We start from the raw sequence: 25,883 nt of genomic DNA, 5'->3' as shown, positions 1-25,883 counted from the left end.
AGCCCTTTGTGGCCTGGCTACTGGCCTCCTCTCTGCCCATCTGCTACCCCTGCCTGTGGCAGGGTCCCAGTTCCATGTCCCTTCCCACCCAGGAGACAGACACAGCTTTTGGAAAAGTCCCGAATCTTTAATTTTACTCTTCGCCTGGTTCAGCCCAGACATGAGACACCTGAGCAAACACGGCACAGACATGCGCCTGGGCCCTCAGTCAGGTGAAGTGCGGGCAGGGGCGCCCCTCCCTGACACCCCTCAAAGTGCATCGAGGACGCCCTGCATGGCCCCGTCACACTCCTGACAAGTCCAGGGCCGACTGGGGGGCGGCCACCCCGGGCCGAGGGGACAGCGGTGAGGTTTGGCTTTAGTGCAAAAGGCCAAAGGCTGGTTTCTTCAGAGGCACTTCTGAGTGGTGGGGACCTCCCCTCTTAAAAAGAAGAGCCTGCAGCTCGGAGAGGCCCTGGGCGGCTCAGTCCAGGAAACGCTGGCAGGCCTTCTTCCAGCGGCAGGCCGTGCACCACAGGTCCCGGTGGTCCATGCCGTACACTTTCCGGCACTTCTTAGCATCACCCCGGGGCTTCCTGAGGGAACACACAGATACATGGGGTGCTATCAGGGCTGGGCCCCTCCCTGCCTGGCGCCCTCCCTGGCCCCTCTACACACACGCACCTTGGGTTGGCACTGGGTTTGGCTGGCAGGGCTGGCGCACAGGCCCTGACAGGGGTAGGCTGTGGCTCCAGGCGGACGGGTGCCAGGCAGCCCTGAGAGGAGGCACTGCTATGGCCTCGTGCTCCTTGGGAGCTGCCCGTGGCCTTACCCACCTGGTGGGCATGGTCACTGGGGCACACCTGGGAGGGGGATGTGGTGCTCAGCACCGGGGGTGGGGGCAGGGCAGGCAGGCGCAGAAGGCTGGGCAGGGCCAGGGGCTCCAGCGGCTCCAGGCGGGGAAAGGCGGGTGGCACCGAGGCCGTGGGGGACCCTGGGGTCAGGCCGGACAGCCCATCGGTCAGCGAGTCCATGCCGCTATCCAGCTCTGTGTAGTAGAAGTCCTCCTCGCCATCACTCTGCTCCAGTTCAGCCTGCCTCCTGCAGGGTTGGGGGAGCAACGGGAGATGAAGGTGGGGTTGAAGCAGAAGCCTGCCTGGCACTCCTGCCCCTCCCCCCTTCCGGCCCCGCCGCACCCCAGGTGCACCAGGCGGATGTGTCTCTGCATCCCCGACGCGGAGCTCAGCACCTTCCCGCAGCGCTTCCACAGGCACTGGAACAGCCCCTGCAGCGAGCTCTGGGCAACAGGGGGCGGTCAGGCTGGGCGCCCCCCACGTCTACCCCGCCCCAAGGGCCACCCCGGCTCACCTTCCTCTTCCTCAGCGCGGACTCCCCAAATAGGAAGTGGGCTGCCTCAGGGGGCAGCGGTGGTGACGGTGTAGACGGAGAGGACTGGTCACTGGCAGGGTCCCAGCCCCCGCCGCTGCCCGGTGGCTGCACCGGGGCCTCCCTCCAGGGCTCCAGGCACGGTTCTGTGGACACACACGGGCTCCCGTGTCAGGACTCTGGGGCCCAGGCTATGCTGCCTACAAGTCCCTGAATGCAGAGCTTCTGCCTGTTCACCTGGCCCCAGGTGAGCTTGAGGACGAAGAACCTCTTGAGGCGGCAGTGGCAGGGAGAAGGTGGCCACTACCGCCTGGCAACAAGACTTTCCAGCACAGAGAAGGAAACGTGGAAGAGTCGGGTGGGGAGATGCCTAGCCTGCCAGGTGGAGGCAGACAGGTCCCGGGCTGCAGAGGGGGCAATGGGTGTCTTGATGTCCATTTCAGGACTCAGGAGATGTACTTGGAAGATGGTATTGCAGGTGGAGTCTGCCTGCCCCACCGGGCTTGACAGCTCGTACGATCCTGAGCCCCGCGACCACTCCCAGCCCAAGACAGGTCTCTCAGCTCACCTGTGCTGAAGGTCACACCTGGGGCCCCCAGCAGGAGGGGGCTGGTGGACAGGCTTGTGAGGGCTGTGGCAGCCATGACCTCGTCCAGTCGGGCTTTTCCTGGGGGGGTTCTGGAGGAGATGGGGGTAGGGGACAGGTGGGGCCCAAGAAGTACTCCAGGCCTGCCCCCTGGCCTGACACACGTGCAGGCCTGGGCACGTGTGTGCACCCGGCTCCCTCACTCCAGGAGCCGGCTAGGCAAGATGCCCAGCCCCACCCCCAGCTCGAGTTGCTAAGTCCCAAATCCCCAGGAACCACCAGGAACAGGCTTGGGCTGGGGTCTTCCTCCCAAAGCCTGATTTCTCTGCAGCCTGGCCTTTGTTCCACCGTGGCTTCTTCAGACCCTGGCGCTGGACAGGGGTCTGAGGCCCCAGACTGGTGCCGCCAGGCCTGGTGAGGCCTGGCCAGGCCCAGCCCTCCCCCCAATCACACATTAACCAGGGTTGTGCAACAGCAGCTGTGGGCCTAGAGCCAGGCCTGGGAGGGCGGGAGCAGCCAGCAGCAGCCAAGGGAGACTGGGCTGTAAGAACAAGCGGGTCCTGGGGCCCCAGGGGGCCAGGCCAGAGCAGGCCCTTGCCTCCATGGCCAGCCCAGGGGATCAGGCACCGGGGAGGGCTTCTCTGCAGACAGGGATGGGGAGATGGTCATTTGGGCCCAGGATTCCTGGACAGTCAATTCCACGCTGGCCTCACTGTCTCTTCTGCACAGGCAGGGACATGCACCCCTCCAAAATCTGCGTTTTGAATCCCAGGGGTTTGGGGAGGGGGTGAACAACATGCTAATACATTGGTCATTTCTACTCAACTCTTCCAGGGCAGGGGAGCCAGGAGGCAGTGACAGAAACCCAGTTCAGGACGCTGACCTGCCCTCCATTGAGGCCCCCCTGCTGGGGTGAGGTCGAGAAGGCTCCTACCTGCGCCCATCCACTATCCCTGCACACAGGCGCACGTGTGCACACGCCCCCACTGGCCTGGCACTCGGGCCCTGTCTCACCTATGCGCTGGCACTGGGATGTGCGCTGACGGTGTCGGGGGCCCGGCCGCCCCCGCCCCTGGGGCTCCGAGGTCCGCGGCTCGCGGCTCCGGCTCCTGGGGCAGCGCGAACTCAACAGCAGGGCCCTGTGGACGCGGCCGGCTCAGCGCGGGGAGCGGCCAGGTCCCCACCCCCACCGCCACCGCCACCGCCGCCACCACCGCCACCCAGACCCACTGGTGCCCGCCCCCAAACCGGCTGCGGCCGGTGTGGCCCCGCCCCGGCCCCGCCCCCGGCCGTCGCGGCGGGAAGCACTCGGGGCGCCAGCCCAGCCCCGCCGGACCCACGGACACGCGCGGCGACGCGCCGCCCCCGCCCGCCCCGCCCCGGGGCCCAAAGTTCGTGCAGCCCGACGCCATCTTCGCAGCGGGAACTTTGTCGGCGCCCCACGCCCGGTACCTGCGGCGGCGCGGGTACCGACACGGGCGCGGTCGCGGGGTCCCGGCCGGCGGTGCGGAGTGGGGGACGCCCGCAGCCCGGGCCGGACGCCGGAGAGCGCTCGGCCTCCATGGCCGGCCGGCCGGACACCGAGGCTGCAGCGGCTAGGGCGGACGCTCGGGACGCGGCCCCGGGCCGGGCCGGGCCGGGCTGGCCGGGGCGCCGACCCCCGCCCTGGATCGGCCGCCGCCCGCGCCGCGCCGCCTGGAGGCTGCCGACCGGCCCCGCCCCCTCCCCGCGGCCCGAGGTCCCGCCCCCGCCCCGCGCCCATTGGCCCGCCCTGCAGCCACGCCCCGTCCCAGGCCGGCTGCTCCCGCGCTGGCCGCCTCCCGCGCCGGTCTAGGAGGGGTCCCGGCTAGCACCGCCCGCCCGCCCGCCGGGCTCCCACCCCCGCGTCCGTGCGCCCGGGTCCCAGGGCTGGCCGGATTCCTCGAGGGGAGCCTCTGCTCCTCTTTGGCGGGCCTCCCTGGAGCAGGTTATTCTTTAACGTACGACTGCCCACCTCTCCCGTCCCTTATGTAACTCCAGGGACTGTGGCGGAGCCTTCCCTGGCGATCAGCGGCCACCATGCGGCCCAGCTCACCTCTCCGAGGAAGCCTTCGGCCTGAGGACCGCCCCCCCAGGGCTTGCTTCCCTTCCCACTAGCCCGACCAGAGGCAGTCTCAGCTGACCTGGCCCAAGTACCTGGCACGCCCAGCGGAACCAAACCCCACCCCCAAGGCTCTCAGGGTGAGAAGAGCAGGCTGAGGTATAGGGATCTGGGGCTTTATTGAGAGCCTGCCCTGCAGAGGACATGGCAGCCAGGATCCAGGGGACCCCACATGCTGGCAGCGCTGCTGTCTGGAATTTGTGTTGTCAGTTGCGTGTGAGGGAGAGGCTGTGGGGGAAAGAAGGGTTCGCAGCCCACTCTGGAGGAAGGATCATCTGTAATTGGGTGTTCAGGGCAGGGAAGCGATGAAGACCCCTCCCCAGGCTTAGACAGGAAGCAAAGTGTCTCTGTGCCCTGCACACGTCCTTTCCTGATAGGAGCTGGAGCTCGGGGGCTCCAGAGGTGCTCCCATCTCCTGAATGCTCTCATACACGTTTTCCAGGAGGCTCTTGTCCATACCCAGGCCCCCAAGAGGGAGGACCTCGTAGGCTGGGTCACTCCCCAGAGCCAAAATTGCTCCCCCACCTTTGGGGTCTGGCTGGTCTGTGGCAGGTCCTGGGTCCCTCCTTTTAGGTTTGTTGACCCTGGAATACAGGATGTCCACCTGGAGAAAGGAAGCCAGCCCAGGGAGGAGTCAGTGCCATCCACTCAGTGAAGGATCTGCCCAGTCCCACCCACCCTATCTCACATCCTTTGGGTTACCTGAGTGGGTGGGGTTGCCTCGACCTTCCCCTGCCCCAGGCCTTGGGGGCCCCGATCTGTTCCCCTGAACTTCTGGACACAAGCATACTCAGCTACCACAGGTCTGGCCTCAGGCCCAGGCCTCGCATAGCTGCTGGTCAGCCGTGCCCCTGCCCACACCCCAGAGCTAACTGCCAGCCTGGCCCTGGGGATTGTTGCCAGCCCCACGTTGGAATAGGTGGCCTCTGGGCCAGTGGAGGGTGCAGCCAGGGGCAGCTCCTGGTGTGAGAAGGGTGTTGGGGGCCTGGTCATGCCTCTGGATGCCTCCAGCCACTGTGGACGTAGGAGATACATGCTGGCAGGCCGTGGGGCTGTGGGTGGAGAGAGGGCAGAGGTTACTGGGGGGGTCTGGGGATGCCTGCCCACCTCCAGGCCCTGGCCCTCCCACCAGCTCACCTCTGCTACAGGGCCGGCTGCGGTGCAGTTCATGCAGCCTGGTGTCCGACTTGCTGAGGGAGCAGTGGGGTCGTCTTAGCAGTGACTGGGGGCAAGGAAGGCTGGTCGGCCTCCAGATGGCCCCACCCTGGCCCCAGCAACAGTCTGGCCCCAGGGACACTCTGGCACTCACCACTTCTGCTGGCATCGCACTGCCCTGCAGCCTGGATGGCTGCCTCCGTGCCTGCTTCCTGGGTGGCAGAGGGTCATCAGCCCAGGGAGGCAGAGACACGGGTCAGAGATGTCAGCCTCCGGTCCAAGGCCCGTCAGGAAGTATGTGTACAGAGCCTTGCTGGGCCTGCCTGAGTCCCGCCCCCTCTGGCTGTAGAGCTGAGCCAGGCCCCACCCAGGGCAGGCAGGGATGGACATACCTGTTGCAGGTTGTGCACAACACCCACAGCCAGAGGAGCAGTGTGAGGCACCCTAGGACCCAGAGAGCAGGAGGGACTGAGGACCCCTGTAGCCTCATCCTGTGAAGATGTGGACGAGCCTGCAAGCTGAAGACTGGTGCTGGAGGCTGAGGGACTGGGAACCCACCTGACAGCCCCACTTCTGTATCTCATGCCGCCAGGAGGTCCCCTCCCCGCTGTGCGCTGTGACTCAGCACACAGGAAAACCCAAGTCTCGGTAGCCCCTCCCTCCTACGGAGGCCGAGGGGGCACACCTTGGCGCCCACCTTCCCATCTCTGCCTGGGGGTGCTGGTGTGAGGTGTGCTCTGCCTGGCCCGCACAAGGACCTGAGTTGGCAAGGATGACCCAACTGATGGCTAAGCATGGGGCCTGATCAAGGCCCTGCTGTGGTCACAGGCTGAACTTGAGACCCAGGTCACACCCCAGGAAGGCAAGCCACAGGCCACAGACTCACCTACAGCCACGTCCTGCCCAGGAATGGCTCCTGTCCAGGTGGTGCCTCCTGGCCATCTACTAAAGACTGGCCCCCCAGGGGCTGGGAAGCTGGGGAGTCAAGCAGGCTGGAGGAGCTACTCTAAACATGGACTCCCTTCTCCCCCTGGCCCGCCACCCCTCCCCTCCCACTGCCCCTGCCATTGGATGTCCAATTCCTGGAGTCTTGGCAGAGCTGCTCGGGGGCAGGGGGGAGCAGGTGTCCAGTCACACAGAGCTATGGGGTGGGGAGTCTCTGGAGGTGGGGGCCAGTCTGCCCAGGCCCAGCAAGTGGGCTTTCCTCACCAGAGGGCCCAGGTCCCAATGCCCCGACTTGGTAGGGCCCAGTCCTCCCAGACTCCAGCCCTCAGCTGTCCTAGGAAGGCACTAAGGAGCTTGGGGCCCTGGCCAGGCCGGAAGCGAGTGGGCACTCACCGAGGCCAGGACGTGGTGTGGCTCCTCCACCGTCTGGAGGCCAGAGTAGCCCTCACCGAGACTGGGGTGTAGTGCGGCTCCACCGTCTGGGGTGGCGGGCAGCTTGGGCACCTTGAGGCACAGTGCCTTTGTCTCTCACAGCCCAGCTCCCCACTTCACTTCCTGTGCGCCTCATCTCATCTCCCCACCACGGCAGCCACCCCCACCTGCTGTGGCCCCGCCTGGGGTCTAGACAGTACTTGGTGGGGCGAGTTGGCACTGCCTCCACCCATGATGTGGCAGGTGCGCGGGTGAGGAGACATGCACAACACCCCCAGCTCGCTGGGTCCTCCTGACCCATTAACAGCACTACCCGGGCCCAGCACGGCCAAGGTCTCCTCCCACTGCAGCACCAACTCCACCCATTTGTGGCTGTCAGGCACTGTGGGGGGCATCCTAGGCTGTGACCCACATCTGGGAGAGCAGCAGGGAGGCTCCTGGCTCTGGGTTTGGGCAGGGGCAGCAGGCTCACTCAGGACCCCTCCAGCCCAGCCCTGTGACCTGGCGCAAAGACCCCTACTCCCCAAAGACCCCACAGCCAGTTGAGCCTCCGATGAAATTAGACACTGCGACAAAGTCACTTTAATGTCTTTGCTCACGAGACACCCCAGGACACTGGCAGGTGGACTCAGTGGGCAGGGAAGCATCAGGAAGGGGCCCCTGCAGCCTGTTTCTGCTCAGCAGTGTCCACATGCCAGAGGCCAGCAAGAAGGCCCTTTGTGAGGTGTAGCCACAGAGCAGGCTGGCCCTTCTGGTGGCATCCCCACTGTCTGCCCAAGGGCAGCAGGAGCCGAGGCCCCTCAGTTCTGTCCACAACACGTGCAGGGCTCTAGAACTCAGTCATCTTCTTGTGGGTGTCAGCCTTCCTCTGTTCCCGCTGCAGGCCTGCCTCCTGGGCCCGGAGCTGCCCCAGCTGCCGCTGGGCTCCTGCCAGCTTCTCCTGCAGCTGGGCCGTTGTCACACTGTGCCTGGGGAGGGCCCCACATTCAGCACTGCATCCCACTCCAGCCCCTCCTCAGACCCGGCCCACCACCCCCGAACTCTCTCAGGGGAAGCTGGGCAGGGGTGAGGCACCTGGGGCAGGGCCACACGTACCGGCCAGCATTGCGGGCAAGGGCCTCCTGGATGCCCCGGATGGCTCGCTGGGTCTGCTCAATCTTCTCCTCGGTCTGGAGGAGCCGCAGGCTCAGGGCCCGTTTGGTACTTCTGCTGGCATGGTATACCTCCTTGCCGCTCCTCCCAGGGGGCACCGCCCCCACCTCTGGGGCCCCCGGAGCCCCGCCTTTCAGCTTCTCATTCAGGAAGTCGAACACACTGCGAGGAGGTGGGCGGCCCCCAGGTCCACTCCCTCTGCTCCGGCACTTTGGGGGCTTGCTGACACCAGCCTGGCCAGCCCGGGTTCTCTTCTGCAGGATCTCTGCACACTGGTCCAGTGACTTCCCGCGTGGCAGCACCACAGCATGGATGGGCTCCACCCGGCCCTCTGCACGCCGGCCCAGACCTAGGGGAACGCCAGGCTGGCACTGCCACTGGACCTCTGGGCCATGATGGGGAGTCCCTCCTGTCCCCATGTAGCATACGTGCACTCACCCTTGCCAAACTCGTAGCCCATCTTGGCAAGAAGTCTGGAGCCAATGCCCCGCGTGTGCACCTCCCAGCCGGCAAAAGCAGAGCTGCAGGTCCCGGGGTTGGCAGCACCAGGTTCCACCACTGCAGGCATGAGAGGGCAGTGGCTTAACCCAGCTGGATGCAGGGCATCCTGGGCTCCAGCCAAGGCTAAGCCAAGAGCTCAGCTCTGCACAGCTCTGCACGGCCGGCCCCCAGCATCCCCAGCACCCTGCCCAGAGCGTGTGGCTCAAGCAGAAGGCAGAGCCTGGCCGTCTCCACGACCTGGTCACAGGATGGCCCTCTTCCACACTCCCTGTTCCTTTATGGAGAGCAGTGCTCCCCTCCATCAGTATGGACAATGCGGCTAACGGACCCCACGTGGGCACCCCCACCCCTGGGGGGAGGCCAGACACTGACAGCCGATCCTTCATCCAGCCAACAGGTCCCCGTGCCCTGCAGGAAGCTGTCCCTTCCTGTGCATCCCATCCCCTCCCGTGGCTTGCGTGGGACTATGGTTTCTGCGTCTGTGGGTCTCTGGACATGCCCCAGGTCCAACACACACCCTTGTCTCCCCGGGAGCGCATCCTTGTACTGACCACAGTGTGGGCCCTGCCAGCTGGGAGCCTCTTGGGGGTGGCAGCAGCCATACCTCGAGCATAGCTGGGGTCATCCGCATCGCTGCCGTCCGAGTCAGAGGACCCTGCAGGCTCTGTGCGCAGCGGGGGCAGGATGCTGTCCCCTTCTACCACAGCCTCTTTCAACAGCAGAGAGTCAAACTTGACTGTGTAGTAGCCGCTGTCTACATCTGGAGGGGCACAGAGGCAGCAGGGCAGCACACGGAAGTAACCTCTCTGGAAGGTGGGAGCAGGGTGGGGCCAAAACCAAGGGGGCCTTGCTCTTCTCATGTGTGGGGTGGGACCCCAACACCCACCCAGAGGAGGAGTCACACAGGACTAACACATGTGACACGTGGAGAGGGCTTCCTGGCGAGGGCCCATCAGGGAGGCCCCGGGGCAGCCTCACCAGTGATCCGTGCTGGGTACCACAGACCATCCTGCCGCTTGGCCAGACACGCAGAGCCGGCCTGCAGGGAGCTCAGGTCCGGGTCCTGGAAGGGGCGCAGCTCATCCACTGAGACTACCTGCCCGTGCGAGAACCTGCAGAGAGGGCCGCATAACTCAGGTATGGCCACCAGGGTCCCACAAGCCCGGAGAATCCAGTCTACCTGCCTGGACATAGCCCCATGGAGAGATGAATGGAGAGAGGGACACACACGTCCAGACAGACATCCACAGACAGGCATATAATACACAATTATGCGCATCTACACTGAACACAACATGTATACACACGCAACACCCACACCCACATGTACACACACCCACACATATACACTCAACATGTTTACACACACATCACACCCCCCCCACATGGACACGCACCTATACACATAGACACTGAACACATGTATTCACATGCAATACACCCACGCACATATGTACACACACCCAGATACATAAACTGAACACGTGTATAAATATGAATGCACACCCATACCTATACATGCATACATACATACATATATACCCAGGCACACATAAGTGCACTCATGCACACATGTATGTACACACATGCATGGACACAAAGAGGCACATGCATTCACATATGCACCATACACAGGCACACACACACTTACTATACACAAGCACACAAATACGTGTATGCACATGTGTGTACACATGCACATGTATGGACACACACACTGTGCTTGTGCTCTAACTCTCAGAGGGACCTGGGTGCCCTGAGGACTAGAGGCTTCTGGTTACTCTCCAGCCTCCTGGGCTAGAGTCACACACACACAGGCACACAACGTGGCTGGGAGACACACTTGTGACAACAGTGCCCCGGGACCTCTCCACTGGACACAACAGGTCATCAAGACAGGGGGTCTGCTTGCGTCACTCACAGGACTGAGTCCTCCCCAGCCAACTAGGAGGACCTGGCTGTAATGGTGCTGCCTTGTCTTTGTCACTGAAACAGTGACACCAAAACGAAAACCAGGAGAGAGGAGGTGGGACAGGAAGTGTGGGAACAGAGGGCTGCAACTTTGAACTTGGCCAAATAAAGACATGAAGCCACCAGGCACACATCTCCTGCAGTGCCCCCATTTCAGGGAGGAAGTGTTCTAACCCACAAGAGCAAGCAAAGACAGGCCCTGGCTCCGACACACAGCCAGCCTTGCGTGGGGAGACTGTGGGGAGAAAGGAGAGGAGAGAAGGCATTTCAGTCACCTTCCTGGGTGGGGTTCTGGGAGGTTCCTTCTCACCCCTGCCCGTCCTTGGGCACCCAGGGTACTGCCAGTGACCAGTGGCACCAGCAGATGCAAGACCAGTCCATGTGTCTTTTGGCAGGCATGGTGGTTGAAAAGTCCTGTTCAACCGAGGAAAGAGACCCAGACCCGGGGGGAATTTGGCCAAACTCCTCCTCAGCACACCCAGACACCGCCAATAAACCTCGCTGCAAGAATCTTCAGTACTCTTAGAAGCCCTAAATTTTGTTGTCCTTCTTAAGCCAGCAAGTGCGTCTATGAAATGACCCTAAGAGTATGGTGGACTTTGCATATGGTGGACATATGCAAAGATTGAGCCAGAAGGGTATGAACCAAACATGGAAGACTCAGAAATAACCGAAGTTCCCAACCGTGGGAGCAGTTAACGGCATGTGCATGAAATCAACGTCAACTAAGAGCACAGGCAGCCTGACCAATGGAATGAAGGGCACCCAGGAAAAGATCCTAACATGACAAAATCCACGCAGGACAGAGGAGGTGTTACTAAAGAGGCAGGAAAAGACAGACTACAGATTTCATAAGGAAAAAATTTTTAATGTTTCCCAAACTCAAACCCCCAGCAACACCCCTACTTAATCATCTACCTCACAACATTTATGAATAGTGCTTATGATTTATGAGTAATTATAATTATTTGTGATTAATTGTAATTATTTATCAATAACACCGTCTAGAATAATAAGTAAACACATGAATGAGAAAACAAGCATTTAGAATAAGTACACATCATAACTGTGGTTTATCCCAGGAATGCAAGGGTGGTTCAAAAGGTGAAAGCCATTCAATGAAACACAGCACATCAACAGAACACCAGCATATCAACTGATACAGAAAAGACACCTGGAAAAAACCAACGACCTCGCTTGTTAAAAACACTCAACCTGATAAACAGCATCTACGGAAAACCCACAGTTCACAGCACACTCAAGGAGGAGAGGATGGGCACTTTCCCCTAAGATCAGGAACCAGACAGGAAGTGCTCCTGCCACTAGCATTCAGTACAGTACTGGGAGTTCTAGCCCAGGCAGTTAAACAAGAAAAAGAAATAAAAGCCAGCGGAATTGGAAGAGAATAGGCAAAAGTATCTCTGTTTGTCAATGACATAATTGTATACGTCTGATTCTTTGTGCCCCCAAGGACTGTAGCCTGCCATGCTCCTCTGTCTATGGCATTTCCCAGGCAAGAATACTGGAGTGGGTTACCATTTCCTCCTCAAGGGGATCTTCCCAATGCAGAGATAGAACTCGCATCTCCTGTGGCTCCTGCATTGGCAGGTAGATTCTATACCACTGAGCCACCTGGGAAGCCCCAGGAAATTGGATACCCACATGCAAATGAATGAAGTTGGATACTTACATCATACCATTAGAGCATGTAATTTACAAGGGAAAAAAAACCTTTTTAAGGATATTTTATGTCAAAATTGAGTAAGTTGTATCAAATATTCAAGGAAAGCAACATGAACCAAGAATCGTATACATGTTCATCAAAACTGCTGAATTATGTCTTCATGAAAGACACAACCAGAGCCTAACAGACAAGCTGCTGCTAAGCCGTTTCAGTCATGTCCAACTGTGTGACCCCATAGACTGGCAGCCCACCAGGCTCCCCCGTCCCTGGGATTCTCCAGGCAAGAACACTGGAGTGGGTTGCCATTTCCTTCTCCAATGCAAGAAAGTGAAAAGTGAAAGTGAAGTCGCTCAGTCGTGTCCGACTCTCAGCGACCGCATGGACTGCAGCGCACCAGGCTCCTCCATCCATGGGATTTTCCAGGCAAGAGTACTGGAGTGGGGTGCCATTGCCTTCTCCAAACAGACATGCTAGGTCTCTACAAATGTTATTCCTGTGAGCCCTTCCTAAAGAACCTACCAGAAAATGAGTCTCAGACAACCAACACGACTAAGAAGACCCTGACAGACGGGTAGATGGGAGCAGGAGACGCTAAGTTCCTTCCAGAACTAATGCTGAGAGTGAAGGGAGACAATGGGCTGTGACAGCCATGAGAGCCACCTGTGCAGGTCTAGTGCAGTCAGATGGCAGGGAGAATGGGAGGTGCGCGTCAAAATGCTTTAAACAGTTTTCAGTCGTCATAACTAAAGAATGAATGCTGTTCTGAGAGCGTCCTGTGTATGCAGAATGGGATAAAACAAGTTAGTTATGGGATGTTGGTCCTTGAAGACCAGAGTCCTGAGGGAGAGAAGGATATACAGATGCAATCCAGAAAAGATTAAGAAATCAGTATGAGCTCACTAGGCACTTGTCCTTGAACATACTGATGCACTAACACAGACATTAGCGTGTGTCCACCTGCACTTCTAGCTCTGTCTGCTGAAGAGACCTAGCACTGAGCCCCCTGCAGCGACGTGCGTCCCAGGGCCTCCACTGTGAGTCTTGAAACAGCATTTGCCATTAAAAGAAACAAGGACTTCTCAGAGACTTGGCTGCTTTCAGGTCTGTGGCAGGAAGAGCACAGGTGAGGGTGGGGAATCCTGATTTCCAGGACCATGTCAAGAGGGCGAGGTGCCAACATGAAAAGGCTCCACCTGGCAAGGGTGGGACAGCTTGAGTTTCAATAAAAATCAGCATTTCAGTGGACTGAAATTCATCAAATGCATTTAAATCCATCAGTCCACAAGGATATTAAATATTTTTTAAAGTGAATTTATCACCTCAGGATGAAAGAGAACCAATTTGTTATCTTGGAAACTAAGCAAACGAAAGAGAAACATCAGGCATTATCCTGCCCTTTCTATACAATCTGTCCCACTACCTAGCCAGCTTCTACAGGAGGAGAGGTGTCTCTGAAACACCCTAGCTGGTAAATGAGCTGATGGAGCTGAAAGCTCCTTGTTGCAATCCACACCATACCAGCAGATCCAGGCACTGAGCATCACGTGCTGCGAGAAGCAGCAGAGCACTGAGTTGTGCCCAGGTGGGGCCCCGAGAGTGAGCAGGTCCCAGGATCCAGCTGCCAGCCTTCCGGTCACTGCAAGAATGTGCTGGGCTGCACCAGGGCAGTGGGTGATGGTCAGAATTAGAGGGTCTGGCCCTTCAAAAGTGAAACTGGGAAGCCAAGAAAGGCAGGGGTCGGGGTACACAGTCAGATTCAGACAGCAGCCTTTAGACGTGAGCAAGATTAAACTGCAACATTTATACCCTAGCTGTTATCTGAGTGATACGCCACAAGGAACACAAGGAGGCGATTATCATAAAAAGGTTGGGGTGGTGGTTCTTTTTGGAAGAGGAAGAAGGCTGTGTTTGGGCTGAGGCACAGAGGACCCCAGGGTAACTGGCAGCTTTGTAGTTTTCAGCTGAGTACTCAAGTGTTACAATGATCCCTTGTGCTGTCTTTACTTCCTGGATTTGACCTTTAAAACAACAAGATAAAAATTTTAAGTCCACTGTGTCCTTATTTGATGTTAGGTACTCTTTTTTTTATGCATATTAATGCATTCCACCCTCTTAACAACTGCAAAACACATGCTCCTCTCTGTTTTATGGATAAGGATACTGAAACACAGAGCGATAAAGTTAGAACAACGTATGAAAAAATGTTCAATCTTCCTAATACTCGAGGAAATACAAGTTCAGTCAAGACCACCTCTTCACTTCAGTGGGTACGAATCTACAAGTCAGAGAACGTGACCAAGAGTGACTAGGGTGACTACGACAGAGCAGACCAGGGACTTAGAAGCAGACAGCGCACAAGGAAAGACAATGCTCGCGCCATCCACACTGGGGACATTCTCAACAGAGACAAAAGATGTGTACTAGGATTTCCAGTGTGTTCTTTATAGTAAATAAAAACTGGGAAACACCAGGAGACAGAATAAAATATGGCATGTTAATGAGGAAAAATAATAGCAGTTAAAATGCACAAAACAGTCCTATAAGTATCAATGTAAACTTCTCTCCCAGACACGCTCAGTGAGAAGAGCAAGTTGCAAAACAAAGCAGGCTGTACAACACAGTTTAATTAGAAAATAAAGCACAAGAATATTCTGTTCACAGACACACGTGCCTGTAAAGGATTCACACGCTAGAGAGATGCTCATCATAGTTGTGACAAGCCTCCCGGGAGGGGAGGATAGAAAGGCAGGTCCCAGGGCGCTTCAACACTACTTTATCTTTACAATAAATTTTAAATAAGTAAATTTTAAAATAAAAATCCAAAGTAAAAGCAACAAAGTAACTGTCACCCCTGGGTGGTGGTGGCGTTGGTGGGCTGCATGGGTCAGGCCTGAAGCTGACAGCAGGCAGCAGCATTTCAGAGCCGGACCGCCCCCCGGGGGTCCAGCAACCACAGCAGCTGTAGGGCCTACCTGGCGGGCTTGCTGCCAGATGAGTGAATGCCTGCGAAACCCCTGGAACAGTGCTGCCCAGGGGAAGCAGCACATGGATACGTCAGTTCTCATCCCCACATGGGACGTGGCACAGGGACGGGGAGGAACCCTCCAGAGGGACCATGGCAGGAAGGACGGAGGGCTCCCTGCTCTGCTCCTTAACTCTCTGTTGGGGGACAAGGCAGCACCCACCCTGTGGAAGCTCAAGGAGGCTTATGACTGATTCACGCACTTTCCTGTGTGTACACTACACTTTTCACAAAACTCATGGGGAAAAAGGAAAAAAAGGGGAACTGCACCAAATAAGACTCTGGGCCCAGCAAAAATCTATAAAGAAATAAGATAATCAAACAACTGAAGATATTGAATAGTTACCCTGGACTACTGACTAAAGAAGAAAATCATCTACTAGAAATCTCAGGAAATATTCCTTGGAAAGGAAAAAGAAGCAAAATTAAACGTAATATACATAAGGAAAACACAACATCATTACAACATTCATGATTAAATATGAACAAGGTCTTGCTGTTAAGTTGGTGAAGTGTGAGAGTGACACGGAGGTTAATTTTTAACATAACATCCTTGTCACTTAGGTTAAGCGGGCATCCTGAAGTACTTACAGGCAAAATGCCCAGTAAGTCCTACAATCTGCTTTAAAATACTCCAGGGGCAGGAACAGAGGATACAAGAGTAGCAAAACATTGACCTACCACGACAGTGTGAGCAGTCTCTATGCTACTCTCCCTAGTTACCTGGGTGTTTGACCACTTCTCTAACAAAATATCTAAAATATAAGTAAATTTAAGAAGTTTCACTTTGAAGCATAAGACAGGTCACGGTGGGGGGGGGGGGGGCAGCGCTCCATTCTTTTCAACATAAACCCTTCTGTACTTCTGACATACCTGGGGGAAAGCCAAGAAGACCTCTAAACAAGGATACTGCTAGAAGAACCCCATGCCCCTATAAAGTTCTCTTCTTCTCAGCATTTTGCTCGGCCAAGAAAAACAAAACTGCAAAGAACTGCAAAGGTTCTGTCCGCAAGTCCCCACGCCCCGTGCCCCCCGCCCCCCACTGCAAGGGGCCTAGAGAACTCAGGCCTTACCTGCAGTTTTCCTGGAAGCGGCACTTCCCCTCCAGGAAGAACGAGCAGGGCTTCAGGGACTTGTGAGTGGGGTAGAGATAGAGCACGCGCACGCCCGGGGAGCCGTCGTCCGCCTCCTCGGTGCCCACGATCATGGCGTTGTGATACTCCAGGGTGCCCCAGGCACTGTAGTAGGGGGCGTTCACCTTTCTCCCACTCAGTGCTGCCCCGCCCTCCTCGTCCTCCCCGTCGTCCTCCTCCTGCCCAGGCTCCGTGGGTCCTGGCCCAGTCTCCCTCGAAGGAACAGTCTCCAGTTCTGCCCCGGGGGCTACCGGCACCTCCGCCGTCTCCGCGATGGCATTTTGGAGAGCCAAAGGCTCAGCATCCTCCTGGGCTGGCCGCTCTCCATCCAGCGCCGCCAGCAGCTTGCTTTTCCTGACCGACACCAGGCTGGCCTCAGTGAGCTCGATCAGCTCCTTCAGGTCCCCCTGCAGCTGGCGCAGGTCGGCCAGCTCCGAGGGATCCAGGCCAGCGCCCAGGGCCAGCTCCACCTGCTGCAGCTGCGCATCGTAGGTCCGGAGGGCGGTCTGCAGGCTCTCCTCGTCCATCCTGCCGGGAGGGGCCGATTTCCCGGGCCTGCGGGGCTGGGTCCCTGGGTCCTCAGAGGGGAGGCGTGGGAGCCAGAGCTGCGGAGAAGAGAAGACAGATGAGTCTGGGACCGACAGCCCCCGCAACGCCGGCACTGAACGCTGGCCGACCGCAACCCTCGGTGGACAGCCAGCGGAACCAGTCTCTTCGTTTGGACCTGGAGAGATTTCAAGCTCCGAGAGGAGGAGCCAAAACTGGCCCTTGGCCGCTGGCCCCACGGCCTCGATTCCCTTCCCGGGAGCTGCCTTCAAGCTCTTCCGGGGTCTATGCGTCCAAGTCTAGTGTCTCCGGCCGGGCCCACCCCTGCGGCCTCGCGCCGCCCGTCTCCGCTAGGCCAGCAACCTCGGGCCAAGGCCCCGTTGCCCAGATCCCCTCCCCCCCGGCCAGGCCCTCCTCCGCGCGGTCTCCCGGCCGCCGCCACAGATGGCCAGCCGGCCTCACCGGCCAAAGCCGCCCGGCGCCCCACTTCCGCCCTTGCAGCCCACTGGCGCTTCCGCCCGAGCGCCACCGCCGGCGGAAGTGTCTGGCGCGAGGGCTGCCGGGAAGGCTCCGCCCCTCCCCGGCCTACCAGCGCGCGTCCCGTCAGGCGCCGCGCGGGGTTAGCGCGGGGTCGGTGGGTCAGGCGCGAGGCGGTTCCCCGGCTCCGCGGCTCGGCGGTCCGGCCGGGCGGTCGCAGGTACATCGAGGCGGGTGGGCGGAGCTGGGCCCAGGCTCGGCGACCGGTCCGCAGTCTGTCCGCGCCGCCCGCCCGCCTCACGACTGCTCTGGGCAGTCACCAGCCCTCAGACGCCCCTTCTCTGAGAGGCGCTCGCGGCGGGCGGGGACCGAAGCGGGGGTTGGTTAGGGAGACCCAAGGGGAGCAAAGCCTGAAGGGAGCCCGGGCGGGGGAGCAGCGAGAAGCGGGGCGGGACGGGCTGCCCTTTGCCTGCGAGCAGAGCGCCCTGGCCGGGCCGGAGTGGACGTGTGAGCACCTGGAGCGCCTAGCCGATTCTGTAGCATTTGCGGAGGCGTAGGCGGGCGGAGAGGAGGGGAGGGGAGGCGGAGCCAGGAGGGCCTGGGCTTCAGCTGTGAGCGGCCGTGCGGGCAGCTGGACCCTCTGTCCCCGGTGCGGGCCGTCTCGTCCGTGACCGATCTCGGGTGCCCAGGGCAGGATGTACACGCTGCTGTCGGGCCTGTACAAGTACATGTTCCAGAAGGACGAGTACTGCGTCCTGATCCTGGGTCTGGACAACGCCGGGAAGACGGTGAGTGCCTCTCCGTGTCAGCGCCATCCCCAACCCCCACAGTCCTTTTGGTGTTTTTTTAGCTGCGTGTTCTCCACCCAGGCAGGCTCTGAACCCTGCTTAAGGTCATAGGTTACCACCAGCCGATTTAAAAGGCAAACGTTGTTCTCTTTTGCTTTGTTGTAAAGGAATAAGCCCCAGGAGGGGTGTTTGAAAACTATTGCAATTCTATCTCACGCCTCTTTCTCTCTGCCCTTAGACCTTCTTGGAGCAGTCAAAGACCCGATTCAACAAGAACTACAAGGGGATGAGTCTGTCCAAAATCACTACCACCGTGGGCCTGAACAGTAAGGGTCCTTTGCGGGTGTGGGTTGGGGGCAGAACGCTGAGGATGCTGCAGTGTGCTAAGGCCACGGGTGAGGCCTCTGCTCCATTCAGCCTGCTTCTCCCAGGAGAGCTGGCAGCTGGTGGGTCAGGGATCAGAACTGCAGCCTCACCTGTCTCTTCTCTGCAGTTGGCACTGTGGACGTGGGAAAGGCCCGCCTGATGTTCTGGGACTTGGGGGGGCAGGAGGAGCTGCAGTCTCTGTGGGACAAGGTAAGATGGATGGGTGCCACGTCGGCTCCCTGGCACCATCTCTGTCTGGGTGGTACCTTAGTCTCATCCTTCCTTTTCTCAGAAGGCCTAGGATTCTTCTTCTTTCCTTACTCTTGGCAGCTTTTGTGACCCACTTGGTTCCTGAGGCTCACCCCCATCCCAGTTCCTCAGTCACACCCCCAAGAGCAGGAACGCACTGGTTCCTTTAGGTTTAGAGATTTTGTTGCTAATCAGCATAAGACAAGAGAAAGGATGCCTGAGGAGCAGGGAAGACACATGCCTCTTTGGCTCTCAGCTTCAGCCCTGGGGCCCGAGTCTCCCTGATGGGGTCCCTCCTACTGAGGGGAGGATGTCCTCTAAGGCTCACAGCAGCTGTCTCTTTTTTCAACCTTTTGAAGCATTTCTGAGACCTCAGAATCGGAATTAGTCTTTCACTCAGCCTCTGCCAGGCACAGGGTCCAGCAGAGAGCAGGGTGGAACGAGCCTCTTCCCCTCCCCCACCCAGTGGACTGCCAGGGGCACAGACAGGCTCGCTCAGCTCTAGGGGTACTGACCACCCTGGCACTTGCCTATGTCTAATGCCCTAGTCTTGGTTTCTGGCTTGACCCCAGCAGGGGGTCCATGGTCATTTTCCCCTCTTTCTCCCCATAGTGTCCTCCCTGTCCTGACCTCCAGCCAAGAAGACCCTGTCCATTTCATGGCCAGAAGGTCATTGACAGGCTCTCTGTGACCATTTAAGTTGGACCAAGCCAGGGGCTGTTTGTTCAAACCTCAGATCCACACGGGGACCTGACATTCTTTACAGGCCAGGGTCTCAGAGTAGCAGGGGCAGGGCGTGTCAGAGTTTAGCAGCTGGCAAGTGTTGTGGGGGATGAAGATCTGGTCAGGGGCAGGGGCATCTTGGGCGCTGCCCCATGTCAGGCCAAGCTGGCTGGGATCCCATCCCCTTGGCAGGTCACCATGGCGGGCAGCTATGACATACTCAGGTAGCTCTGGTGGGTCCTGCAGGAGCTGGCGCACTGCCCACCATGGCAGCCAGGACACGGCCAGTGAAGGTGCTCTGCTGCCCTTGCGCCTCTGGCTGGGGTCTGGCTCCTCCCGAGGGGAAGCCAGCTTGGTGGTTGGTGGTAGCCCCCAGCTTCCACTTCTGCTCACGCCATGGCCTTGCCATTGCCTCCTCACGAGGACTGAGCCTGCCATCTCGGCAGGATGGGCCCTGGGTTTCTCACATGCTCCCCGACTCTTGAGATGGAGTGGGTGCCCTGCCTCCTGCTAATGGCATCAGGTGCCCCTGCTAGGCCAGGGCTTTGCTGGCCTCTGGTGACTGGGTTGCACAGGGGTGCCGTGTCCCCAGCTGTGTGAGTCACCAGGAGGAGTGTAAAGTGGGTCTCCTGCTCTCCCCTTGTTCTGAGACTATGTCCTGGGGCCTGTCCCTGCCCCCTTGCAGTCCGACAGCATGTGGTGGACCTTCACTCCCACCTCTACAGCCTTACCTCCACCCAGTACCTCTGCTCGTGCTACGAGCTGGTACCTATAGGTTTGTGCACGTGCCGGCTGCAGGCCATGTCTGTGGACCCAGTGGACCCTCTGGCACCCTGCCACAGGGAGGACTTGTGGCCTCTGTCTCTCCAGGCCGCACATGAGAGCCTCCAGAGTGTGGGCATTGGTGACAACTGTCCTCAGGGTCTGGGTTTGGTGGGCACCATAGGTTCACAGCTGCCACTGCTTCCTGGTCATACCCTGCTGGTGGACCCAGCCCCCATCTGCCAGGGCCCAGTCACACACCAGTTGAAGTTCTCTGCCACCACAGGGGTCCGGGACCCAAGTAGTGATTCCCTCACTGACTTGCTGAAAACCCCACAGTGCCCCTGTCTGCCTAGGAGGCCTGCACTGTTGGGTTGCAGCTCCTGGGTCCCGTATCACCCAAGCAGGCCAGCCAGAGAGGCCTCAGGTTTAGGGTTCATGGTTGGTCTGTGGACCAGGAGGCCACCCATGTTGAGGGATGTGCAGGTGTTCCCAGTTCCTGAGTTCTTGCCGGGCAGGAGCTGGGGTGGAGACAAGGGGCAAGGATGCAGTCACCTGCTCCTGCGACATGGGTGTTTCTGTCCTCTTAACATCAGGACAGAAGGTGGACTCACCAGGCCTTGCTTCATGTGTCTGTTTCCCAGGGATGCTGCTGTTCACTCCCCATAGCTCTCCCTGTACCCTGGGCTCTGGTTGTGTGTGTGTGTGTGTGTGTGTGTGTGTGTGTGTGTGTGTGTGTGTGTGTGTGTGTGTGTTGTGGTGTCTCTTGTGTGGCTGCTGCTGCAGGTGTGTGTGTGTGTGTGTGTGTGTGTGTGTGTGTGTGTTGTGGTGTCTCTTGTGTGGCTGCTGCTGCAGGAACCCAGGGCTGGCTGGCCTGCTGGTGCCAGCCTACAGAGCTCCAAACTCCCTGGCATGGCTCTGTCATTGGCCCTGTTGTCCCATGCAGGGGTCAGAGCTGCCTTGAACATGTAAGAGGCCTTCCCTGGCTCCCTATTGGTATTCCTACTACCTTGCTGTCTGCATTGGGTCCCCCTACCCAGGTGTACAGAGACCTGGAGCCCCATCCTTTCTCCTCTGGCCACTCTCCTCAGGCCAGGGGGTGTGGGTAGGTCTCAGCAGTGGATCCTGAAGTGGGGTTCAGAGCACAGCACCTGGGAAGTGGGTGAGGAAGGTGGCCACCCTGTCCCAGCAGGTCTGGGGTGTATCTGCACTCTGCCCCACCTCCAGGAAGCACCCTAGCAGGGTCTCCCAGCTAGGGGCTGCCCTGAGGTGGCTGAGTGCCCGAGGCTCAGCACCTGGTTTTCCTCCTGCCCAGTACTATGCAGAGTGTCATGGTGTCATCTATGTCATCGACTCCACAGACGAAGAGCGACTGTCTGAGTCCAAACAGGCGTTTGGTGGGTACAGCCAGCCAGGCTGGGGATGCGGGGAGTGGGAGGGTTCTGTCTGCACAGTCCCCATTCCAGAGCTGGGCTGGGGGGAGGTTGGGCCACGCCAGGACAGGAGGGCACCAGCCAAGTGCGTCCATGTGGGGTCGGCAGGGATGTGGGGACCTGTGTGGAGGTGGATGAAGGGTGCTCACTGCTGCCTCTCTGCCCGCCCCAGAGAAGATGGTCACAAGCGAGGCGCTGGACGGTGTCCCCATCCTGGTGCTGGCCAATAAGCAGGATGTTGAGGTGAGCCCCTAGGCCAAGTGGGCTCCTGCTCCTGTCAGATGGGGACCTCTCCCAGGGGAGGGCCACTGCTTTCTTCAGTTACCCTGAGTGTGGCTGCCCCAGGCGAACAGAGCACCCCCACCCCCTGGGTTCTTCTGCTGTGCTGGCATCTCTGCACCAGAGGCGGCAGTGCCCTATTCCTCTGCAGCCAGGGGCCTCCTGCTGGGCAGACCCAGGTGAAGGTCTGGAAAGAGTGCAGAAGCACCTCAGGGTGGCAGTCAGTGCGGACACCAACCTGTCTGCTGCCCTTGAGCACAGTAGCTGTGCCGGCCCCACTCCATGAACCACTGGTGAGAGGCGGCATCATGGCAGCCGTTCGCACGGAGGGGGCCCTGAACAGGCGGGAGGCATGTTCCTGTAGCATCTGGGTCGTGCTGCCAGGGTGTGTCTCCCTGAGGCTGCTAACCAGGCAGGTACCCTCCTGGATAGTAGCCAGGAGGCACCTCCTGGAAGGTGCCATGAAGCTTCCCACCTGCCCTCTACCCCCACAGCTCTGGGAACTGTTCCGGGGGTAGAGGGTGGGCAGGGTGGCAGGCCTACCCCTCATGGCCTCACCTCCCCCAGACTTGCCTCTCCATCCCTGACATCAAGACTGCGTTCAGCGACTGTGCCTCCAAGATTGGCAGGCGGGACTGCCTGACCCAGGCCTGCTCGGCCCTCACAGGGTGAGTGGGGTTCACCCTGGGCACTGGGGGCCACAGCCAGCCCCGCCTCATGCCCATTGTCTCCACAGGAAGGGGGTGCGCGAGGGCATCGAGTGGATGGTGAAGTGCGTCGTGCGGAATGTGCACCGGCCGCCGCGGCAACGGGACATCACATAGGCACACCTGCCTGTGCGCCCACCGCTTGTCCTGAAGAGCTCCTGCCCGCTCCACACCACCAATCCTGGGGGCTGGGTCGGCTTTGCCTTTTGGTTCTCCCATTTGCTTTGTTTCTTCTCTTAAGACAAATTTTTCTGTGTGCAGAAAAGCGGAGGCTTCTGCTAGGGGTGCTGGGGCCTTAGGGATGCCAGCCGACCGCCAGCAGAACTTATGGCCATAGCAGGCCTAGACCTGCCCCAGGCCCAGTTTGGGGCCCCCGCGGGCCACCTCTGCTTTTGGAGCTGCTGCCCCAGCAGGCCTGCCGGTTTGGCCCTGCATGAGGCCTTGGTGGGGAGCTGCTTGGAAATAGGTGTTTCAGAGCTGTGGGGCCCTCCATAGTGCTCAAGGCTGCTCTGTGCCTCATGCCCATGGAGGCAGCTATGACTGTCCTTGGCCTCTGTTTCCTCTGATCTTGGGGACAACCCCAAGGTGGGGGGGTTGGTGTCACCTGAGGGAGACCTGGGCTTGTTTCTATCCCTGTCCTGATGCAGCTTCAGGAGGAGGCAGGGAGACCTGCCTGGAAGGCTATGAGCCCCACCCACTGGCCCAGCCACCTTGTTTTGATCTTCATTGAAAATGGGAAAGCTAAGTGGTTGTGCTGGGAATGGGCATCTGCTCACCCCCACCCCCAGCCTGCCTGCAACCCACCCAGAATAACCTAGAGACGAGCTCGGGGTGTGAGGAAGGCCGGCAGGGTCCCAGGGAGCCCAGTCTAGTAGTGTGCTGGGCCTGTGCTCCCCACTGGGGGTAAAGGCCGGGGTTGCTCTCAGGTCTGGGCCCTTTCCAGTCCTGTGTCCAGGAGCAGAGGCCCTCCAGGCAAGGCTGGTCCTCAGGACCCTCCCACGTGGCCCTTGTGGAAGCTGGTGACGCCCCGTGAGCCTGGCCATGGGCAAAATAAAGAGTCGGAGTGGCTCCCATCCATCATTCTCCAGAGGCCCGGTGGCTTTGTCTGAGGGTCAGGTTCCCCAGGCAGCTGGGGAGGAGATGCTGGGAAAAGGATGAGTCAGGGCTGGGGGTGGGTGCCAGCTGCAGGTGAGGTGACTCATTGAGGGGGTGCTTTGATCCTGCCTCTCCCTGGGGCCCTTCCTGGAGGTCAGGCAGGAGCCTCCAGGGCTGGTGGGGGCTGCTGGAACTGGGAGTCCTAGGTTGATGAGTCAAGGCCTCATCTGAACCTGCCCCAGAAGGGAAAAGCGTCGTTTCCCAGAAAGTGAGTGGGACACAGTCCTACCCAGAGGTCTTGGCTAGTCCCTTGCTAGGAAATCCCCTGCCGCTTCGAGGAGGGTGGAGCCTCAAAGAGGGGCAGCTTGAAGGTGACACTTCCTGGCACCTCAGGGCACAGACGGGCGCTGACCACGCTGACTTGGCCTATTCCACAACGGAGCCCTTGAACTCAGTGACTTGCCCGCCCTCCCTCCACACCTCCCTAACTGCTCAGTGAAACTTTGAGAGAGGGGTGTCACCCGCTGTTCTCTCCCGCGACCTACCACCTGAGAGGGTCAGTCCCAGTAGGAGGGAAGGCAGTGGACAGGGTACTGCTGCTAGGCAGCGCACCCAGGTGTGTCCCTCCCCGGGTGCAGAGCACGGACTGGCAGACTGGACACTCGTTTACCAATTGGCTTTATGAAAAAGAACGTTAGCGCCGCAGGGGCCGGTTCCAAAGCCTCCTTTCGTGTAGCACGAGGAGCTCGGACTGGAGTGAATAAATACCAGGAAGGGTGCTCACCGTGCCCGATGGAAGTGTTCGCGGATGCTGCGCTCCAGCCCAGGGAGTCTGGCCGCGCGCAGCGCCCGCAGCAGCTGTACCCCCAGCGCCCCAGGCCGCGCTTCGCGGAGCTCCATGAGCTGCTGCCATAGCCTCCGCTGCAGCGCCGCGCGGCCCTCCCTCAGCGGCGGCGGAGGTCTCTGCGTCCCGGGATCCGCGAGCGCCTGCTGCAGCCGCTGCAGTCTCTTGAGGGAGATGTCCTGGAAAGCCACGAAGTCGACCACGGCGTGCTCACACTCCTCGGTCCCTGCGAGAAGGTGGTGTAAGGGGGTACCCAGTCAGGTGCCAGCGCCCCAGGAGGACAGGACCGTGGAGGGGTCTCCGCACGCTCATGAAGGCCGAGGCGAGAGCTGTGCCGGAGGGTCCGGGGCGACCGCGGGAAACGTGGTAGGCAAGGAGTGCGGCTCGTGGGCTGACGCTGAGAATGGGATGCGATGCGATGCGAAGGGGGCCCGCCACACACGCTGCCGTGCCCTCCCGCGAACCGTTTAAGCCCTCGAAGCCTGTTTCCCAATGCCGGCGGGAAATGGCATCACCCACCAGTGCTGAAACCCTCAGCCAAATAAGTCTCCTGGCCCGCCCCCACCGCGCTTCCGGAAGCCTTTCCCAGGAACCAGCTAATAATCCCTGAGCACCCCCACCCCGCCCCCTGCTCACCCGGGGCCCCTGGCTCCAGCAGGCCGAGCTGGAAGCTCGTGCAGTTGGTGCACAGGGCGTCGTGTAACGGGGAGCCAGGCACATTGACGGCCAGGCCCAGGGCCGTGCAGTTGCGGTGGGGCTGGCACCGCTCTGAGCTCGAGCTGCTGGCGGAGAAGGTGCCCGGGGGGCACGGCTGGCACTGCGTGTTCTGGCTGGAGGTGCCTAGAGACAAGACGGGGAGGCCGCGGTCAGGAGAGTCGAGTGGTCCCAGTTTAGCGGAGGGTCCGCCCCGCCCCTCCCCTCACCCACCGGGAACAGCCACGCCGGCGCCGGGCGGGCAGGGCGCGTGCTCCAGGCAGAAGCCGGCGTGCTCGAAGAAACCGGACCGACAGCGGCAGGCGCGGTTGTGGGTGGCCCCGCACGGCCGCGCCTCCTCCTCGCGCTCCCCGCAGATGACGTTGCAGTAGCGGCAGCGCTCCAGGTAGTTCCAAAATTGTGTGTAGTGGCGCGGCGGGCACGCACCACACGTCGTGGGGCTGTTCCGGCCGCAAGGCCGCTGCACAAAGGTGCCCGGAGGGCACTGGTCACACACCAGCCACTCCCCCGTCTCTGCGTCCCTCCACGGGTAGGTGGGCGCGCTTACCGCCGCCCCGCGCGCCGCGAGCGCCAGCAGCAGGGCAGTCACCGGCCACGGCGGAGCTCTCATGGTCTCTGTGGAGCTGCAAAGGCCTCTGGCCGCGTCCTATAAGGGTCGGTCTGGCCCCGCCCCGCGAAGCCCCGCCCACCGAGGAGGAGGGGTCGGCGACCTAGGGACCTAGGCTTTGACTCCTCCCTCCAGAGCCAGTACCAGGGTGGTCCTGTGACGGCCCCCAGCACAAATGGCAAAGGGCAGGGCCTGACGCCGTTACCA

At 59.9% G+C, this 25,883-nt stretch overlaps 5 protein-coding genes across 11 annotated transcripts; 1 reads left to right on the top strand and 4 right to left on the bottom strand.

Moving 5' to 3' along the window:
• Positions 1-106: 106 nt before the first annotated feature.
• SLC2A4RG (SLC2A4 regulator) lies at positions 107-4,237 on the bottom strand. The gene is made up of 8 exons (XM_025264615.1): positions 4,127-4,237; positions 3,404-3,781; positions 2,966-3,090; positions 1,934-2,043; positions 1,348-1,511; positions 1,176-1,276; positions 664-1,080; positions 107-575 (listed from the first exon to the last, which is right to left on the bottom strand). Exons 1-8 carry the CDS (start codon positions 4,235-4,237, stop codon positions 464-466), a joined length of 1,518 nt encoding a protein of 505 aa, XP_025120400.1. The 3' UTR covers positions 107-463.
• On the bottom strand, positions 4,192-6,738 carry LIME1 (Lck interacting transmembrane adaptor 1). The gene is made up of 6 exons (XM_025263874.3): positions 6,585-6,738; positions 6,133-6,221; positions 5,639-5,690; positions 5,229-5,458; positions 4,794-5,143; positions 4,192-4,695 (listed from the first exon to the last, which is right to left on the bottom strand). The coding sequence occupies exons 4-6, from the start codon at positions 5,413-5,415 to the stop codon at positions 4,417-4,419; spliced, it is 816 nt and encodes a 271-aa protein (XP_025119659.1). The 5' UTR covers positions 5,416-5,458; positions 5,639-5,690; positions 6,133-6,221; positions 6,585-6,738; the 3' UTR covers positions 4,192-4,416.
• Positions 6,739-7,177: 439 nt separating this feature from the next.
• On the bottom strand, positions 7,178-17,352 carry ZGPAT (zinc finger CCCH-type and G-patch domain containing). 3 transcript variants are annotated; one of them, XM_044927419.1, is made up of 7 exons: positions 17,222-17,352; positions 16,027-16,691; positions 9,255-9,388; positions 8,881-9,036; positions 8,214-8,333; positions 7,719-8,124; positions 7,178-7,591 (listed from the first exon to the last, which is right to left on the bottom strand). In XM_044927419.1, the coding sequence occupies exons 1-7, from the start codon at positions 17,333-17,335 to the stop codon at positions 7,453-7,455; spliced, it is 1,734 nt and encodes a 577-aa protein (XP_044783354.1). In that variant the 5' UTR covers positions 17,336-17,352; the 3' UTR covers positions 7,178-7,452. The 3 variants fall into 3 exon arrangements, with proteins under 3 accessions (XP_044783354.1, XP_025119656.1, XP_025119657.1); XM_025263871.2 differs by lacking the exon at positions 17,222-17,352 and adding an exon at positions 17,095-17,200; XM_025263872.2 differs by lacking the exon at positions 17,222-17,352 and adding an exon at positions 16,811-16,962.
• On the top strand, positions 17,199-23,498 carry ARFRP1 (ADP ribosylation factor related protein 1). Of its 5 annotated transcripts, none has more exons than XM_044927444.1 (7): positions 17,199-17,329; positions 17,804-17,897; positions 18,136-18,223; positions 18,391-18,473; positions 21,313-21,394; positions 21,603-21,673; positions 22,446-23,498. In XM_044927444.1, exons 2-7 carry the CDS (start codon positions 17,805-17,807, stop codon positions 22,713-22,715), a joined length of 687 nt encoding a protein of 228 aa, XP_044783379.1. In that variant the 5' UTR covers positions 17,199-17,329; position 17,804; the 3' UTR covers positions 22,716-23,498. The 5 variants fall into 5 exon arrangements, 4 of the variants coding, with proteins under 4 accessions (XP_044783379.1, XP_044783378.1, XP_044783380.1 ...); XM_044927443.1 differs by having other exon boundaries at positions 17,200-17,329; positions 17,799-17,897; XM_044927445.1 differs by lacking the exon at positions 17,199-17,329 and adding an exon at positions 22,277-22,377 and having other exon boundaries at positions 17,654-17,897; positions 22,446-22,681.
• Positions 23,499-24,172: 674 nt separating this feature from the next.
• On the bottom strand, positions 24,173-25,867 carry TNFRSF6B (TNF receptor superfamily member 6b). The gene is made up of 3 exons (XM_006040713.4): positions 25,283-25,867; positions 24,992-25,195; positions 24,173-24,581 (listed from the first exon to the last, which is right to left on the bottom strand). The coding sequence occupies exons 1-3, from the start codon at positions 25,677-25,679 to the stop codon at positions 24,292-24,294; spliced, it is 891 nt and encodes a 296-aa protein (XP_006040775.3). The 5' UTR covers positions 25,680-25,867; the 3' UTR covers positions 24,173-24,291.
• Positions 25,868-25,883: the final 16 nt, after the last annotated feature.

This window comes from Bubalus bubalis, chromosome 14 (assembly GCF_019923935.1).
Source record: "Bubalus bubalis isolate 160015118507 breed Murrah chromosome 14, NDDB_SH_1, whole genome shotgun sequence".
Classification (NCBI taxonomy): domain Eukaryota; kingdom Metazoa; phylum Chordata; class Mammalia; order Artiodactyla; family Bovidae; genus Bubalus; species Bubalus bubalis.
Note: the sequence above shows the minus strand (reverse complement) of the source record. Positions and strands in the feature narration are given on the sequence as shown.